Here is a 20,966-nt window from a genome sequence, read left to right on the forward strand (position 1 = left end):
CTGAGCTGCATAAAAAGTCAACAGAGCTGACAGAGAAACTGCAGCACACTGATCTTCCCATTGCTATGCGGGGGGGGGGTCTGGGGGGCAGGGCAGGGGGTAGTTTCCAGCATAGCCAGAAAACTGACCTCATGGTGTTTTCGTGCCTAGTGTAGTCAGTTTTTAATAGGAAAGCAAGGATCTAGCAGGAACATCAGGTATTTCACACAAAGAAAACAATATAAAGAGAGCAGGATATTTTTCATGCAAGTATATGGTGTGTAGAAGACACATATCAGGAATAGTGTACAGTTCAGTCTCAAGCCAGTCTATTACCTTTAAGAAGGGTGGAGGAGGAAGGAGCAGGGGAATGCCTTGCCATCCTAGGCTACAGGGCTGTATGTTTATATTAAAGTACATAGTGTAGGAAGACACAACTCTATTCAATTCATACAAGGGTGACTCTATAGGATGCAGAAAGTTAAAGGGGCATCCTGAAACAGGAAACATGAGCTAAAGGTCATGGCACCAGCTTAAAATGGAACATAGGCAAGGATTAACAGACAAAGAAGCTGCATACTCAATTAGTGATTCAATTGCTGAAAGTGCTTAAAAATGTTGAGTTTATTATTACTTTAAGTTTATTTCCCTTTGAATTGACTTGGTGTTTGAAAGGTACACATGTTGTAAGGCCAGTGTTACAATTACTTCTTAAATATATAGTAATGCATGGTCACTTTGCAAGGAAATGTTCCTTAGTTTAGTGAATGTGGTGCTCAATCACATGCAAAGAAAAAAATATTTTTGTAAATGATTGGATGATTGAAGTAATCAAAGCTTCTCATCTAATTCACTAAGTTAAGTGAAAATTCCATTGCAAAGTGAAAGTTCACTTTGCTAAGTGAATAGCCTAAACCCTGTTAGCAAATCATCCCCAGTGTCTTATTTAATCAGAATTTATCACACATAGCCTTTATTCTGGGTCAATTGCCTATTTTGAGATAAATCAAAAGCAAACATAATATAGATAAAAAGGCAGTGTAAAAAGCAAAGTAAAATGTATCTTCACATGTATGAATATCAGAAACACAATAAACCCAGGAAAAGGAAATTACCGTATTTATCGGCGTATAACACAACTGAAAAAAGTGTGAAAATCGTGTGTGCATGTTATACGCCGATATATATATAAAAAAAAGCATTGGTACATACTTCATAGAGATCGCATGGTGAGTGGACACCATCGAAGACATCCTGGGGGACCTGGGAGTCCCAGATCACTCAGATCCAGTATTGTGACCTCTGGCAGCCACCCCCCACTGCAGTACACACACAGTAAGTCAGTCTCTCACACGGCCGTCTAACTCTCGCAGCCGTCAGAGCGTAACCATGGAAACCCTCTGCACGGCTCGCGGGATTTGAGCTGACAGGGATAAGACGTGAGCAGGTACAAATGACAGAGTGGGAAAAAGTCTGGGAGGGGGTTGAGCAAAGATACACACTGCCTGACGGGGAAGGCAAGAGACACACACTGTCTGACGGGGAAGGCAAGAGACACACACTGTCTGACATCCCAGCCCTGAATACAGCCATTCTAGGAAATCTAAATTCCACCTAAATAATGTAATGGGGAATTATTAGTTCCCAATAATGGATATGAGAATATTAAATCTGCCATTAACGTAATAAGTGGTATAAATATTCATAAAAAAAGTTTTGAGCTACCATTATTTTACTTCAAAGTTGTTTATTTAAAATGTATTTTTTTTTCTGAAACTTTCCTCTTAAATTGGGGTGTGTGTTATACGCCGGCGCGTGTTATATGCCGATAAATACAGTAATTATATTTTTATGTTTGTCCAACATAACAACTGACAGTTAGAAATGATAGATGTTCCATATAGAACGTAGCCTACTATTTCTTATGAAATGTATCATTATATTATTCCTTGGTGTTTTTACTGACATGGCAAGAACTTAAAAGACTAATTTGTAGATGGTCCAGAGATCTTGATGATTTTGAGGTCTGAACAAAGCACTATTTGTAGCAACCGCCAAGATGTTTTGCATGTTGATGTGTTAAATATTTGCAATGTATGACATTCATTTTTAACTTTATGTCCTTCCTAACCTTTTTTTTATTTTTTATTGTAGGGGGGATTTTTGAATATGTAGAGTCTGGACCTTTTGGAGCAGAAGAATTAGCCTTCAGATTTGCAGTGAATACAATTAACAGAAACAGAACTTTACTTCCAAATACAACTTTAACATATGATACTCAAAGAATAAACCTCTATGACAGCTTTGAAGCATCCAGAAAAGGTATTGTTCTTGTTTAATGCAGCGGCCAATGTTTTTCATAGACCCGCATATGCATATATTAGCACTTAGAAAATGGTCTTTAATGCAGGATTCTATTAATCTTATGTACAAAAATTGTCATGGAAAGAAATGCCTCAATGATGCCCAATGTTCAGGAAGAGAGTTACATATAGTTACATAGTTAGTCTTGTTAAAAAAAGACACAAGTCCATCCAGTTCACCCAATAGAAGGGGACAATATTTATACAATCCTATATATACAATCCTATACCCAGAGTTGATACAGAGGAAGACAAAAAACCCAAATAAAGCATGATCTAGTTTGCTCCAGCAGGGGGAAAAAAATCCTTCCTGATCCCCCAAGAGGCAATTTGATGTTCCCTGGATAAACTTTGCCCATAAATAATTAGTATCCAATTATATTATGTGTATCTAGGAAAGAATTCAGGCCTTTCTTAAAACAATCTACTGGGCTGGACAGAACCACCTGCCAATGTACATAGATCATCCAGAGGAGAATGTTTTTTTCTCAACAAATGTGGAGTTACTCTTTAAGCCTATGATCTACCAGAACACCCAGATCCTTCTCCAGCATTTACTCCCCCAGCTGTTTTCCTCCTAGTACTGTATGTAAGATGTGTTCATGTTTCTAGCCTCCAAATGCATAACTTTACATTTATCAACATTAAACATGTGCCACATGGTTGCCAAATTAATCAGTGCATTGAGGTGTGTGGGGAACTGTGTCAAACTCTTTTGAAAAATCAAAATATACTACATCCGCAGCCACGCTTTTGTCTAAGGTTTTGCTCACACCCTCATAAAAAGAAATCAGATTTGTTTTAAAACTTCTCTTTCATAAATCCATGCTTTTTTTCCCAGCAAGAACTGATCTATGTGGTCTTTTATTAACCACTTGACCTCTGGAAGATTTACCCCCTTCATGACCAGGCCATTTTTTACGATACGGCACTGCACTACATTAACTGACAATTGTGCGTTTATGTGACACTGTACCCAATATATTTATGTAATTTTTTTCCCCACAAATAGAGCTTTATTTTGGTGGTATTTGGTCAGCACTGCAATTTTTATTTTTTGCGCTCTAAACAAAAAAATACTGTACATTTTCATATTAATCAGTGTATTAACCATGGTAAAACTAGCAGTTATTTGGGTAACACATGCATGAGTGACATGAATTTGTACTACACCATTTATAGCCGCTTCTTTGAACAGGCAGATATCTTTAAAACAGCTGCTGAAGAGGCATTTAAAATGTCCCCTAATCACTCTCATGACCAAGATTTCAATGCAAGTTTGGAAAAAATGCATTTGCTCCCATTCCAGCTAATGGAATGGGTCCCCTTATGCAAGTTTATGACCTGTACGTTACTACAGTGGTAGGAGCCCAGCCACAACTTTTTTGTGTCAAAGCCCATCCTGGTCTTCCACCAGCATGTGGAAGGCAATGTGTCCATCTTGCTGGTTCGGGGCTTGAACGGGGACTCCCTCCCACTATTATCTGCCACCATTCCTGGGCTGGAAGCAGTTTGGTCAGCTGAGCACAGAGGAGAAGGAGAAACATCTATTCCTCCCCTCCTCTGTGAGGAATGGAGCCAGAAACAGCATAAATATTGTCATTTCCAGTATTGGTTCTTTGTTTACCTGGCAATTACCAGCCATGGAGGTAGCTAATCAAACTACTCTATGTATTATCAGCTACTTTGGAGGGCAGAGGGGGAGACGGGGGTCTTTACACCTCTGATCTCTGAATAAAGAGTACATGTTACTTGTCCTGCCCAATCTATCACAAGGGATGTTGTTTATCCCCTGTGGTGGCAATAAAGTTGACAAAAAAATGGAAAAAAGGTAAAAACAATAACATTTTAAAAATATGAAGTGCCCCCATCCCCCTGCCCCACATGTCAATGCAAACACATATGTAGGTCTCGCAGGCACATGTAAAAGCTGATTGCCCTACACATGTGAGATATCACCATGAACGTCAGAGTGAGAGCAATAATTATAGCACCAGAGCTCATGTTTAATTGTAAACTGGTAACCTGTAAAGGCTTTTATAGCATTGCCTATGGAGATTCTTAGGAAACATAGTTTGTCACCATATCATGGACATGTGACCTTTTAAATCTTGATGTTTGGTATCTATTTGCTCGGTAACATCATCTTATATTTTACCAAAAATGTGGATATTATATTATGTTTGTGTGCATTAAAATGCATTTAAGTATATTTTCGATTGAAATATTTGCGACTGATAAATGTCTGCACAAATATCTTGCCACATACAAAATTACAGCAAGCACTTTTGTATTCTCCAGAATCTGTGTTTTCAGAATATATATTATGTTTTCAGGTTCTAAGTAATTATACCGCAAAAAATGCTGATTTTATCATGTATGTCAGAAATGTCAAAATAGGCCCGGATGTCAATTGGCTAAGAATACGGGCGGCATCTAGTCACCATCCTTTTGGTGTTCTTACTGAAGCACCCAGGGAGTTATGTAATGGAGTGAGCACAGAAGGTACAATAGCAGGAAAAAGAGGAAGAGATGCCTCAGAACCAGCAGGATATTTTGCCTACTGCCTACATCCCTGTGGAGCAGAGGCAGCAGGAGGCAGGGGAGGAATGAGAGAAGGAAAGTTAGGAAAGCTAGGGCTGAGGAGGGGGTGAAGGAAATGTTGTAGACTTCTAGGGTATGTTTCAGCCCTCCCAAACCCCAGGAGTTGTACATGGGTGGGATAAGATTGTTGAGTACACTGTTGTCCTCGGCATCACCAAGGACTCTGGGTCCTCTGCAAGCAATTTGTGGCAGATTGGCTCATTCATGCATAAATGTCCGCACAAGGACCCCAAAGCCATTCAGGCTATAAAAGAGAGGGACCATTACTGGGTTACCACCCTTTTAGATTCCTGATACAAAAGAAAAATGGACCAGCAGATAGGGAGGAGAAGCAGGCCGAACTTACATTGCACAGGAGGGACAAACCAGACTCCTAATGTATCAGGAGCGAGCCATCAACCATGTACAGTCACATCTGTTTCTCCCAGGACACCAGTCTATGGCTCCGCAGTGTGGGCCTTTTTTAACGTGTCTGCTGCAGAAAATAGTGTTGCCATCTGCAGCCTTTGCAGTCAACGCATAAGTCGTGGTAAGCCCAACACTCACCTAGGGACGACCGCCTTAAGAAGGCACCTGGCCTCCCATCACTGAGCCCAGTGGGAGCAACGCCATCAGAACCCACAAAGCCACACTCCAGGCTCTCACCATCCAGCCTCTTCTCCTTCTCCTCTATGCTCACAATTGTCCTCCACTCCACCTTCCATCATGCCGTCCTCACGTTTTTCTGCAAAAAGGCAGGCTTCCGTGGCCCAAATGTTCGATCGTAAAAAAACAATGATGCCGGATAACCCTCTTGCCCAACGATTGACCGCTGGCTTGTCGGAACTGATAGCCTGCCAACTACTACCATATAAACTGGTGGACTTGGAGGTCTTTTGAAAATTTGTGGCCATTGGAACACCACAATGGAAGGTCCCAGGAAGGAAATATTTTTCACAGAAGGGCATCCCAGAGCTATATGGCCATGTTCAGCGGCAAGTGAATGTATCTCTGGCACACAGTTTCGGTGCCAAGATACATCTGACCACAGACACGTGGTCTAGCAAACACGGGCAGGGAAGGTATATACATTTTACTGCCCACTGGGTGAACCTTCTGACGGTTGCCAAGCATGTAACCCGTGGCACCCATGTAGATTTGGTTTTACCGCCACGGATTGCATGGAGGCCTGCCTCTTCTTCTCCTCCTCCTCCTACTCCATCCTCCCTCTTCTCTTCGGCTGACTCCTCATGTCATTAAGCATTTGCCTATGAAGGATAAGGCTACCAAATCTAACCATTTATTCGCTTTGCCCGTGTTTATAGGTTCATCTGTGTAGAGTTTTGTATAATATAGTTCTAAGGTTTTACTTATGCCCTTCAGAGATGAGGAGAGGGTGTTTTTTAGGGTGGTGATGTGGGTTGGCCGATATGTATTGCTGCATAATCTAGCTAATAACTTCCCTGCTTTGTTCCTGTACTTGGAATTGTAGATCTACGTATGACGACTTGATGTTTTCTACATTATCAGCCCAGGCATCAAAAAGTCGCTTTGCTTAGTGCCACATTTTTAAGTTATTTAGAGTATGTTGTTTATTTAATTGGGTTTGTGCTGCTTGCAATCTTTCACTAGCTTATAGATAATTTTGTTGGGGTGTTTTTCTTGTTTGTGGCCACATAGGATACAATCCTACCTCACAAGAATGATTTTCCTGCTTCCCAGTAAAGGTTGGGCTTTGCCCTGTGAGGGGCATTTGTTTCTGCATATTCAGACAATGCCTTTTCCAACATACATCTAAAGCATTCATTTTGTTTTAAGTAGGCCAGAAAGCACCATTGTCTGGTATTTGTAGAAAATTGTCAAGCTCAATTGAAATAGGACTATGGTCTGAGATGACCGGGTCATGTATGGTGGATTCTCGTAAACTGGGTAGAAGGGTGGGTGTGCAGAAGATTGGATTTGATTGACAGCAGTGGGAACCAATGGCTGCGCTGCGATCAATCTATCCAATGAAGAGCAGACAAGACGTGGGGAAAGTAATGCGGGATCGCGCCCACTGAAATTTGGGGCTCAGGTAAGTAAAACGGGGGCTCAGGAGGGGCGGACACAGCAAGGTGTTTTTCACCTTAATGCATAGGATGCATTAAGGTGAAAAAACACAAGGGTTTACAACCCCTTTAAGAACCGGGGGCCTATTTTTCAGACTCTGGCCCGGATTCACATACATCGGCGCATATTTATGCGGGCGTAGCGTATCTAATATACGCTACGCCAATTCAGCGCACAGAGGCAAGCACTGGATTCGCCAAGCACTCGCTCCCACTCGCTCTTAAAGATACACTGGGTTTCCTCTGCGTAAGCCAGCGTAGGTGGAAGTGGGCGTGAGCCATGCTAATGAGGCGTGACCCCATGTAAATGATGGGGCAAGCGCCATAGAAGTACTTAAAATGAACGGCGCATGCGCCGTCCCGTGGCCGCATCCCTGTGCGCATGCTCAGAATCACGTCAGAACTACTCCCTAAGATACGACGGATCACTGCCTACGACGTGAACGTAACCTACGCCTAGTCATATTCACGTGCAACGTAAACGACAAAAGATACGACGGCTTGTGCTCCCTGGTCCATACCTTTGCATTAGTTGCGCCTCCTATATGTGGAATAACTTTACGCCGGACGTATGACTTACGCAAACCGCGTATATTATGCGCCGGGCGCAACTACGTTCGTGAATCGGCGTATCTCCCTTATTTGCATATGTGCATAGAAAATCAATGGGAGCGGAAAATGCGCCCAGCGCAAATATGCGCCCACGATACGATGATGTAGGCAAGTTACGTCGGTCGTAGGAAGCCTATTTTTAGGCGTATCTCAGATTGTGGGCACGGCGCACAGATACAACGGCGCATAGATAGACTTATGTGGCGTATCTCGAGATATGTCGGCGTAAGTGCTTTGTGAATCCGGGTCTCTGTGTTTACTAGTTGAAAATCTTTTTTTGCTAGAAAATTACTTAGAACTCCCAAATGTTATATATATATTTTTTAGACACCCTAGAGAATAAAATGGTGGTCATTGCAATACTTTATGTCATACTGTATGTGCACAGAGGTCTTACAAGTGCACTTTTTTTTAAAAAAAATACACTTTTTGACTTAAAAAATAAGACACCAGTAAAGTTAGCACAATTTTTTTTACATTAATTAATTATTGGTATTTTTTCATTATATAGAATATGAATATTCCCCCTAATTTTTTGTTCTGATGAAGTGGATGTTGGTTCTTGAAATGTGATAACTTTGGCTCCTCCAACAATAGAAAGATGGACTATGTGATTGCTCAATATGCTTGAATTTATGAATGTAGAATGAGTTGTTTTCTGACTAAAGCACAGCTAAATGTATTGACTGTCAAGCCTTATAAATGTCTATAGTAGGCTAAACTAGAAAACAGTACAGTCACCGCAATCGTTAGGATGAGAGCAATAATTCTAGTCCTAGACTTCCTCTGTAACTGAAAACTGGTGATCTGTAGATATTTTTAGACATCGCCTATGGAGATTTTTAAGGGTAAAAGTTTGTCGCCATTACATGAGCGGGCGAAATATTGAAGCGTGACACGTTGGGTATCAATTTACTCAGCGTAATATTATCTTTCACAATATAAAAAAATTGGGCTAACTTTACTGGTGTCTTATTTTTTTAACTTAAAAAAATGTATTTTTCCCCCAAAAAAATGTGCTTGTACGACCGCTGAGAAAATATGGTGTGGCATAAAGTATTGCAACAACCACCATTTTATTCTATAGGGTCTTATAAAAAAAATATCATGTTTGGGTGTTCTGAGTAATTTTTTAGCAAAAAAAAAAAATGTTTTTAACTTGTAAACAACAAATCTCTGAAAGAGGCTCAGTCCTTAAGTGGTTAATAAAAATGTTTTTTTTAGCACAAATATTGATTTGGAATTACATTTTTGTTGTCCCACATAATAAAAGCAATAGTTATTGATTCAATTAATGGGATGTGCATAACAAACGATTGACTATAGAATAAGAATATTCTTCTGCCACATACAGTAGTCGTATATGTGAGTACCTTTATCAAAAGCCATAGCAACTTTAATAGTATGCTTATATCCTTTTACATTGTGTCTGTAAATTCAAATGCATTGATTGAAAATGTGAAATACAACAATATTTATTTATATTCCAATGGCTTAAATGTTAAGATAATTTGAGGTTGAAATTCTGAACACTAAAATAAAAAGGTTACTTTACAACTGTATATTTAGTACTATGAAAGTGGGAAAAACCTTTTACAGGCGCCTTTATGCTATAAATTTGACAAGCTTTTCTATTTATGATTATTTCCATTAGTGAAAAGGAGCAGAGATCATCACAATAAAAGTATGCAAAGGCCTAATAGACATACATATGCACTCCTAGAGTTCAACAAGGAGCAAATCTAATGGATTTTTAAACACACAAAGTGTATTGGCTAGTAGCAGGAAAATATGATCTTGATAAAGGCAAAAAATATTCAAAAGCTGAACAAATATTTTTATTTGACGGTTTTGAATTATTTACATATGAATTACGTATCGCACCAGAACAATATGTTAAATGCAAGCACATTTTTTTGCACAATTATCAATAGCAGACAATACATTTAGGTTGTAAACCCATATAGAGCTACAATTTGTAAATCTGGATAGATTATGGGTAGTTCTGTAAATGTAAGCGATTGTAGTCAAGATTACAATTCAAGATGCCCTGGACAATACATGTCAGTATTAAAAAGTTAGCAGTCACAGCCACAGTTGCATTCCTTCTTTAAAAGCACACCTTCCTTTAAAGGGGCTATCTATAAGCCCAGTGTGAGCCCAGTGTGTCACACTGGGCTGCGGGAGTGAAGCCGTGTGAGTTCAGCTGAAATTGCACGATTTCACTCCCGCTGGAAGTCCCGATTTCAGCCACGATTTTTATGACAACTCTGCAGATTTCTGCACAGATGTCAATGTAAATCGCGGGCCGAAATCGCAAAAAGTAGTACAAAAACTGCTTTTTGAAACCCGTGCAGTGCCGCAGATGGGCGTTGCACCGATTAGGACGGTGCCATGCCGGCAATGTCACAACGCACCAGTGTGAACCAGCCCTACAGGATTTATGCCCAGGGATCCTTTAAGGTTATTTGCTGTGTTAACTAGGTCAACCACTTTAACCACTTCAATACATGGCACTTTCACCCCCTTCCTGCCCAGGCCAATTTTCAGTTATCAGCGCTGTTGTACTTTGAATGACAATTGCGCAATTATGCGCATCATTTTTCCCCACAAATAGAGCTTTCTTTTGGTGGTATTGGATCACCTCTGCAATTAATTTTTTTTTGCGCTATAAACAAAAGAAGAGCGGCAAGTTTGAAAATAACACAATATTTTTTTACTTTTTGCTGTAATAAATATGCACATTTTTTTAAGCAAAATTTTTCCTCAGTTTAAGCAGATATATATACTTCCACATATTTTCGGTAAAAAAAATGCAATACACGTATATTGATTGGTTTGCGCAAAAGTTATAGCGTTACTAGTAATGGCAGCGATCTGCAATTTTTATTGTGACTGACATTGCTGCGGACATATCGGACACTTTTGACACATATTTGGGACCATTCACATTTATACAGTGATCAGTGCTATAAAAATGCACTGATTACTGCATAAATGTCACTGACAGGGAATGGGTTAACACTAGAGGGCAATCAAGGGGTTAAATGTGTTACCTAGGGAGTGATTCTAACTGTAGGGGGTGGGTACTCACAAAGGGAGGAGACTCGGTGTTCCTCTGTACTGGGAACACACCATCGGTCTCCTCTCCCCTGTTTACACACACAGATCTACGGTCCTGCTCTGTTACCGGGCAATTGCGGTTACCCGGCAGATATCACAGCGGCCGGGCATGCGCATCGGATCTCGAGTGACACAGCGGCGCGCACGCACCCCCTTGATGGCCGGGAAGCCCAGGATGTCAGATGATGCCACCCCAGGATGGGAGATCCCTCCTATAGATGTTATTTGACAATGGGCAGGTAGGGAAGCAGTTAATATCAGGCCTTTTTTTGACATTTGTTGCTTACCAGTTAAAATCTTTATATGTTGCTAAAAAATTACTAAGAACCTCAAAACCTAATGAATATTTTTTTAACAGAGACCCAAGATTATAAAATGGCGATCATTGCAATATTTTATGTTTCACTTGTATTCGGGGAGTGGCCTTTCCAACGAATGTTTTTGGGAAAAAACGCCTTTATAAAAAAAAAACAGTAACGATTGGATATCTGATGGAATCTAATCCGATGGATTTTTTCATCGGATATCCGATGAAGCTGACTTTCATCAGTCTTGCCTACGCACCATCAGTCAAAAATCCGACCGTGTCCAAACGCGGTAACGTATAACACTACGACGTGCTGAGAAAATCAAAGTTCAATGCTTCCGAGCATGCGTCGACTTGATACTAAGCATGCATGGATTTTTGACCGATGGACTTCCACACAGACGATTGTTTTTTCTATCGTTTTTTTATCCATAGGAAATTTTTTAACATGATCTATTTTTTTTCACTGATTGAAAAAAAAACGATTGGGCCCACACACAATCGGTTTGTCCGATGAAAACGGTCCATTGGTCCGTTTTCATCAGACAAACCAATTGTGTGTACAGGGCTTAATGTGTAAGATCATGTTACGCCAAGTAAATACTGTAGATACCTTAAATATCATGCTTTAAAATTGTGAAAGCTCGTGGAATGGCGACAAACTACGGTACTTAAAAATCTCCATAGGTGGAGCTTTAAAATGTTTTACGTTACCTGTTTAGAGTTGCAGAGGAGGTCTTGCGCTAGAATTATTGCTCCTGCTATAACAATTGTGGTGATACCTTACATGTGTGGTTTAAACGCTGTTTATATATGCATGCCCGACTTACATATGTGGGCATGACTTACGTATGCGTTTGCTTCTGCGCGCAAGCTCGGAGGGATGGGGCGCTTTGAAAAATATTTTTTTATTTATTTTACTTTTTATTTTTACACTATCCCTTTCTTTTTTTAATTTCTTTCCCTTTTATTCCAATTACAAGGAATGTACAAATCCCTTGTAATAGAAATAAGCATGACAGGTCCTCTTTATTGAGAGGCGAAAGTGGCTTCAAACGTCGCTCCGTTCTTCCAAGGGCATAGAGCCCTAGTGGGCACTATCTTTCCCTTTACTTGGCTTTCTGCCCAACCATCGATCAGATAGGATCTCTTCCGGGTTTACTAATGGCTCCCATATACCCGAAAGACACCGGGAAGCTACGAGGTGGGGGAGTACCTCTTCTGCTACCTATAAAAGTGATCTCTTGGCGAATCCACTGCTGAGACCACTTTTATCAATGTAAATAAAGATACCAGGGTTATGGCAGCTACCAGCTAGCAGGTTATGGCAGCTAGCTTATGGCAGCTAGCTGCTGCCATAAGCCTGGTATTTAATGTCAAATTACTGTATGTGAATATACTCCAAACACTGTAGGAGTATTTACATAAACAGAGATAAATCTAAGGACAAAAGAAGTAGTTCAAGCTGCAATATATATTCATTAATAGGGTTACATAATATTTACAAATGACACACTAAACAGTATTTACAACACAATGTACAGCACGATATGTTACATGCTATTTACAAATTGCACAGAAAAACATATTTACAATACAATGTACAGTACAAGCATGGAGTTAGTTTACCTCTCAGCTTCAGGGCTTAGTTTTTGTGTTCCAGGATAAAGAGAAAGCACAGATTGATAGTAAATAATTACGCCCCTCTCTTCAGTGGTTGAAATAATGAACCATATTGCAGACTGTACATTAATCTCTTTTTTTTTGTTCACCCAGTGGCTTAAGGGAAAAAAAAAATCTGATTCCTCGATCCACACTTTCAATGTGGATTGTGGAATCACTCCCGCTATTGTGTTCTGACTTTCCCTACATCAGAACACATTGATTGGTCTTTCTGGTTATAGCCAACCGCACTGATCGTTCGGGAAAAAACAGACAGGTTGGTTGTACAGAAGTACAATGCTGTTTTTTTTTCTTAATTCTGTCATAGGATTCCCCTTAACCACTTTAATACAGGGCATTTTCACCCCCTTCCTGCCCAGACCAATTTTCAGCTTTCAGTGCTCTCACAATTTGAATGACAATTACTCAGTAATGCAACACTGTACCCAAACAAAATTTTTATAATTTTTTTCACACAAATAGAGCTTTCTTCTTTTTTTTTTTTTTTTAAAAGAGCTACACTTTTGTTAAAATAAACACTTTTTTTTAGTTTATATTATAACATTTTGCAAATAAGTAATTTTTGTTTATAAATTTGGGCCAAAATATATACTGCTACTTATCTTTGGTAAAAATAACCCAAATTAGTGAATATTATTTAGTCTGTGTGAAAGTTATAGGCCCGGATTCACAGACAGCGGAGCACATTTATGCCGCCGTAGCAAATCTCCTGTACGCTACGCCGACGCAGCGCAGAGAGGCAAGCATGGAATTCACAGAGCACTTGCTCCCAAAACTGTGCTGGGTTTCCTAGGCATAAGCCGGCGTAGGTGGAAGTGGGCGTGAGCCATGCAAATGAGGCGTGACCCCATGCAAATGATGGGCCGCGCGCCAGACAGATACGTATAACGAACGGCGCATGCGCCGTCCCGTGGACGCATCCCAGTGCGCATGTTCACAAACACATCGGAACAACTGCCTAAGATACGCCTGATCACTGCCTATGGCGTGAACGTAACCTACGCCTAGTCATATTCACGTCCAACGTAAACTACGTAAAATACGTTGGCTTGAGTTCCCTGGTGCAGACCTTTGCATGTCTGCTGCTGAGTTACACCTGCTTTATGGGGCTTAACTTTTTTTGCCGGACGTACAACTTATGCGCACATCGCATAGCCTGCGTCGGGCGCACTTAGGTTTGTGAATCGCCGTATTTCCCTCATTTGCATATTTGAATGGCTAAACAATGGGAGCGTCCATCCTAAATGTGCGCCTATGCTACGCCGGCGTAGGCAAGTTACGTCGGTGGATTGAAGCCAGTTTTTAGGTGTATCTTAGTTTGTGGCTCCGGCGCACAGATACAATGGCGCATATTTTCACTTACGCGGCGTATCTCGAGATACGTCGGCGCAAGTGCTTTGTGAATCCGGGCCATAGAGTCTACAAGCACATCATAAACATTTTTATCACACTTGATGTACTGACAGCCTATGTCATTTATTGAGGCCCTGAAATGTCAGGACAGTACAAATACCTCCAATGTATTTATTAAGAGGCATGGTGAGTTTTTTGAAGTTGTAATTTTTTCCCACAATTCTTGGGAAAATTAAGATTAAAAAAAAATTACACAAAGTTATTTCTCATACACAGCATATGCATACTTCCAATTACACCCCAAAATTCATTCTGCTACACCTCCTGAGTATGACAATATCACATTTGTGAAACTTTTTTACAGCCTGGCCATTATAGAGAGGCCCAACATGCCTCAGGCGTTCTAGGAGCATAAATTACACATCTAATTTTATTCCTACTATCACACATTTGAAGGTCCTGTAGCACCAGGGACAGTGGAATTACCGTCAAATTACCCCATTCGGAAAGAGGAACACCCTGTGAAGCAGAAGGGGGACAGCAATTATGCCCTAAATATTATTAGTGCTGCTGTGCCAAAAAAAAGAAGGAAACCACTGCTGTGCTTACGCAGAGGAATAACACCTGTGACACAGAAGGGGGTGTACTAATAATACAGCAACATAACCTGATGCTGTTGCTGCTGCTGCAAAAACAAAAAAATTATCAATGAAAAAAATAGGATCAGTGGGGTGTCACAGACGTTGTATACATACACACCAAAACTTCAGTGGCACCACTACACTGTGTTATTCACTACACTATTTTGAATGCACTAAACTGACTGAACACACAATCCACTAACTACCTGCCCAATCTCCATTATCACACACTATGCAAGGCCGCCATGTAAACAGCCTTATATAGTGTGGAGTGTGGACTTAGCCCCTGAGCCATGATTGGTCAAATGCACCTTGCCTTTGGCCAGTCATGGCTCTCACAGCAAGTTGTGCAGTGATTGCCCAAAGCATTTTGGTCAGGTGCATGCTTTGGCCAATCAGAAGAAGCAATCAATGCACTGCAAAATTGCAGTTTATTATGGGGCATTGCCTTGCCATGTGTTGCAGGTATGCCACAATGTAATACAGCCAAGAGTTCATAAAAGCAATGCCATCTCCTTCTTTTAGGTGTTGCAACTGTTTTAATTTAACTCTAGGCTTCTTTTGCTTCCTAAATATAGTATTTATGGAATCTTTTTTAACCATCTTTGTTATTGATTTGAAAGGAGGACTTAAAAGAGTACTAAAACCAGAAAGTTTGATGCTTGATTAAAACAAGCAATACATACAATACGTAGAACAATGTACAATACTATAAATAAGAGATTTTGCCTCACATAAGGGTCGAGTTCCCCATTAGGGCTCCTAGAACAAAGAAAAGCAGATCACTTCCTGGATATTCCAGTAGTGGAGCATGAAGTTATTTCACGTAGGTGCTGTTGTCATAGTGTCATCTCCAAGCCACTGCACCCAGACTTTAGTGAACTTATTGGGGCAATCCCTGTTACTATAAGTGTTTTGATACAAAGGTAGGTGTGAGTTCACTAGTTGCTTCCAGAATTGGATAGATGGGGAAGAAGGTCTTTTTCCAATTCATAGTTTGGTTCTTCCTGGCGCAAAACAATAAATAGTTAAAAGTGTTCTTTCTACACCTGTATGAACTAAAACTTCCACCGGTCCCATCAGATCCTGGGTGAAGAGACAAGGTAGATCTGAGCCATAGTGTTGATGTTGCAGATTATTTGAGAGATAGATGAGAGATAGATGAACAGGCTCAGAATATACTGTATGAAAAAAAATTGATTGATCACCAGCAGGCTGAGGAAAATGCATGATTTAGTCTTTAAAGGCAGTATGGGGTGAAATACGCACAATGAAGAATTTTAAATTGTCTATGTTTTAAATCTCCAAGATTAGGGCATCTAAACGCTCTATGGTCAGTGTGAACAGTAACAATGAGAGTGGATATTCTTGCTTAGAGCCCCCCAGGACAAAAGCAGAAGACAGTTGTAGTAGTATGTGTTGTAATATATATGTATGTATGTATGTATGTATGTATGTATGTATATATATATATATATATATATATATTATATATTATATGAGTCTAACATATACAGGCCGGATTTCAAACCTGTGATTCAAAGAGACAGGAAGAGTCTCAAACCACTACTCAATCAGTTGAATTAGATTAAATGATAAGTCTAGTTTACACATCAGGCCTGTGACATGTTGCAAGTCAAAAGAGGTTTGTCTATTGTCAAAAAAGACAGAGACAGGATGGAGCCGTTTTTACATATCGAACCATTATTCAGATCACATGCAATCTAATTACTTATTAGAGGGGGGCTTATTAGTATGCAAGGATGCATACTAATTAGTGACTTCGGCTGAAGTCACATCCTGTCTTTTAAGAGTGGCAGGTAAATATGTCCTGCTGTCTTTCAATTAAGAGACAACCAATCAAATTGGTCAGCTATTCAAAAGAAACAATATATAATATAATGTTGGGAATTTCTGGCTATCAGTTAGAGAATATACCCCCACGTATTCTCTGCATGAACATGTGAAGGCACAGATCTAGAAGGGATCAGAACATGTATTCTCTAAGATGAGACTTTGACACTACATTACTTTGTTGGATTCTTGTATCATCTGTGGACTTTGTATGTTATTGGAAGATCCATTAAATGAGTTCTCTGGAGAACCTGGTGTGAGTTGTTGCGGAACAACCTAATTTACTCTCTGACTTCAGTACATTGGATCTTATGGTTCTGTGTTGGACACTATACATGATCACTACAACAGTCTGCCTCACTCACAAATGGCAACAACCATATAGTTTATACCATGAGATAAAAGCACTCCAAAAAAACTGAAAAAAAATGAACATTTCCAACATCACCCTAAGATATGGCCATTTTTTACTGTCAACTTGCTTCCTTATTGTCTGAGTGCATTTGCATATAAGTACGTAGTTAATGGAGTTTAATTGTTGAAGATTTGTGGTAGATTTGTGTGGCATACTGTAAAGCCAGCATGATCAAGGAGAATAATTGAGGTAACGACCCAATCTCCTAGATATATGGCAAGGAAGAATAGGCATGAGCACAATACTCCTGGGCTCACATTGGGGAAGTTTGGGCAAACTCATAAACAAATCAGATGCTGAATCCAAACACAATTGAAGTCATTGAGAGTCAAATATGTTCAATTAATTTTCTCTGTTAATGTGGCAAATATCCAAAGCAAAGCAAAAAAGTTTTGGAAGCTGTGCACTGCCCTATGTAACATGTACCATGGCAAAACAAATGATAAAAATATCTGCAGGGAGTGGTGAAAGCTGTATTAAATCCAAAACCAAAATATAATACATTGCAGCTTATTAATCATTAGATATGATTGCAATATTTTTCTTTACTGTAGGCTTTTTGCCCCTGTTTTCACCTGGTGATCTGGCCAATAATACACCTCCTGTATTTGAGTGCCCCCATTCTGTATGAAGGAATACAGGGGCACCTCTGGACACCAACTTGAGGGAGGAGGTGTTAGATGTACTAGCAGATTTACATACACTAACAAATTGAAGCCTACTCCAGCCAACACTGCATTTTCACAAGCAGGTACAGCAACATTTTTTATTTTCTTTTAGGATAAAGATTTTACATAAATAAATAAAAATTGATCATTGTAGTCACCCCTGTCAGTAGTAATTGGTTTGTCTCAACCCTCAAATTGCTAAATGTCCATGAGAGCTTTTTTTTCTGAAAAACAACAGGCCTTATGGCCAAATTATCAGATGAAAATAAATACAAGAAAACCTAAAAAAGACAATTAATGCAGCCACCACATATAATAATTAGTAAGCTGCAATCTAACAATTGTTTGCTTTTTGATGTACCGTATTTTCCGGCGTATAAGACGACTTTTTGGATGCAAAAAAATGCATCCAAAGTCGGGGGTCGTCTTATACGCCGGGTACGGTCTCCGTGCAGCTGCGATCGTCATAATTTCAAAGCTGCGCGCCGTCTTCTCAGCACGTCCTCGCTGTCCTGTGATAGGCGGAACAGAAATCTTCCCAGCAGCGCCTCTGTTCTGTTTTCCGCCTATCACGGATGCCTTCTCATCCTCGGACGAGATGAGAAGGCATCCGTGATTGGCGGAATATAGAACAGAGGCGCTACTGGGAAAATTTGTGTTCTGCCAATCACAGGACACGCTGAGAAGACGGCGCGCGGCTTTGAAATCATGGATGCTCGCAGCAGACGGAGACTGTCACCGGCCTGCAAAACGTGAGTGATGGCACAGTGGGGGGGAAAGTGGGGGCATGCAATGTGATGGCACTGTGGGGGCATGCAATGTGATGGCACTGTGGGGGCATGCAATGTGATGGCACTGTGGGGGAATGCAATGTGATGGCACTGTGGGGCATGCAATGTGATGGCACTGTGGGGGAATGCAATGTGATGGCACTGTGGGGGAATGCAATGTGATGGCACTGTGGGGGCATGCAATGTGATGGCACTGTGGGGGAAAGTAATGTGATAGCACTGTGGGGGCATTTAATGTGATGGCACAGTGGGGGCATGTAATGGCACAGTGGGGGCATGTAATGGCACAGTGGGGCTTGAAAAAAAGGGGGTAGTCTTATACAGTGAGTATATCCCAAAACCAAAAATTTTCCTGGAAAATTAGGGGGTCGTCTTATACGCCGGGTCGTCTTATACGCCGGAAAATACGGTAATACTGTGTTATAGTATTTTACTTTAATGCTTAAAATACAGCATTAAAAATTCACTGTTCCCCCTAAAAAAACTTATTGGGGGGTTCCCTTAAACCTACCTATGAAGCTTTTAAAATGCTGTTAATTCACACTTCCCTAAAAGTGTTCTTAATTTTGAAAATAATGCAATAGGGGTTCACAAGATACATGTCAGACCCTCAAGGAGGGGATTCCCCCAAAATCAATACCAGACCCTTTGGATTTGATATGAATTTTAGATGGGCCCCATGCAAATGCAAAAACAAAAAAAAGACATCTGCTCCCCCAAAAAAATCAATGCCCGTCCTTTTGGATCTTAAATGTTTTTTTTTTTTGAGGAGCAACCCCTTGCGAAAAAAAACAAGCAAATGGCATGCAAATCCCACACACACACACTCCAAAGAAAAAAATCATACCAGACCTTTTGGTATCAGGTACAGATTTTAGGGGGGGAACCCTGAGCAAAGGAGTAATGGTGTGGTGCATAAGATAAAGCAGAGGTGGGGTGCTACTACACAATAAGATGAAACCTTTTTTAGAGCTACCTGGGTGCGAAAAGGCAGTCACACAGCTGCAATGGAATTCATAGAAAAAGATAGTCCACAACAAATCTGCAGAAGTTATTGGTTCTCCATAAAAGACACAGAATCAGCTGTCTGATACTGTGTCTTTTATGGAGAACCAATAACTTCTGAAGATTTTAAAGAGCAAGCAATGGTGTGGTGCCCCTTCAAAATCAATATAAGACACTTAATCTGAGCATGGAGTGTGGAGAATAGGATGCTCTGGATAACAAGGATACTTTAACAAATAGTGCATGACTGGCTCTTGAGATGTGATTAATGCACCACAGCAGCACTTCAGAAAAGAAACGCACACTCTATAGGAAAAACAAAGCAGAGAAGAAGGCACTTCAAAACCACTTTAATGACAAGGAAGGGTTAAAAACACTTACAAGATCAAAGCGAAAAACAGGCATATCAATGAATCCATAAAGTCCAGCGGGGTGCCTCCTGGGAGTAAAGACAACTACAGATGGAAGTTCCAGCTGACCAGCGGTGGTAAACACTGTGTCTCTGATCCAAATTGGAGAGTCAGGATCAGCATGGAATCCGGGCAACTGCAAATTACGTCAGAGTGGGCAGTACAAGTTTCGGAGCATGCCCAGTCGCTCCACCTTCAAACCACCAGGAGCGACTGGTGGTCGAAAACCAGAGCATGCAACTTAGCAGGCCAGGAATGGGGGAGGGCAATATTTGTACACTGAGCAAAATTATAAATGCAACACTTTTGTGTTTGCCCCTATTTATCATAAGCTGAACTTTAAGATCTATGACTTTCTCTATGTACACAAGAGGTCTATTTCTCTCAAATATTGTTCACAAATCTGTCTAAATCTTTGTTAGTGAGCACTTCTCCTTTGCCGAAATAATCCATTCACATCACAAGTGTGGCTTATCAAGATGCTGATTAGACAGCCTGATTATTGCACAGGTGTGCCTTAGGCTGGCCCCAATAAAAGGCAACTCTAAAACGTGCAGTTTTATAACTCAGCACAATTCCACAGATGTAGCAATTTTGAGGGAGCGTGCAATTGGCATGCTGACAACAGGAATGTCCACCAGAGCTGTTGCCCTTGAATTGGATGTTAATTTCTCTACCATAAGCCGTCTTCAAAGGCATTTCAGAGAATTTGGCAGTACATCCAACCGGCCTCACAACCGCAGACCAGGTATAACCACACCAGCCCAGGACCTCCACATCCAGTATCTTCACCTCAAAGATTTCTGAGACCATCCCCCCTGACAGCTTCTGCAACAATCGGTTTGCATAACCAAAGAATATCCACACAAACTGTCAGAAACGGTCTCAGGGAAGCTCATGTACATGCTTGTCATCCTCATCGGGGTGTTGACCTGACTGCAGTTTGTCATTGTAACCAATTTAAATGGGCAAATGCTCACATTAAATGGTGTCTGGCACTTTGGAGAGGTGTTCTCTTCACGGATGGATCCCGGTTTTCACTTTACAGGGCAAATCGCAAACAGCGTGTGC

General features: G+C 40.6%; 1 protein-coding gene across 2 annotated transcripts in view; it reads left to right on the top strand.

Annotated features, from left to right (window-relative positions):
- The window catches only part of GRIK2 (glutamate ionotropic receptor kainate type subunit 2), an 843,393-nt gene that overhangs the window by 303,945 nt on the left and 518,482 nt on the right, over positions 1 to 20,966 (top strand). For both annotated transcript variants that reach the window (XM_040350159.1, XM_040350160.1), the window contains exon 3: positions 2,134 to 2,301. In XM_040350159.1, coding sequence (XP_040206093.1) covers positions 2,134 to 2,301 — 168 coding nt within the window. The remainder of the gene's footprint in view (positions 1 to 2,133; positions 2,302 to 20,966) is intronic.

Source organism: Rana temporaria, chromosome 4 (genome assembly GCF_905171775.1).
Source record: "Rana temporaria chromosome 4, aRanTem1.1, whole genome shotgun sequence".
NCBI classification, from domain to species: Eukaryota; Metazoa; Chordata; class Amphibia; order Anura; family Ranidae; genus Rana; species Rana temporaria.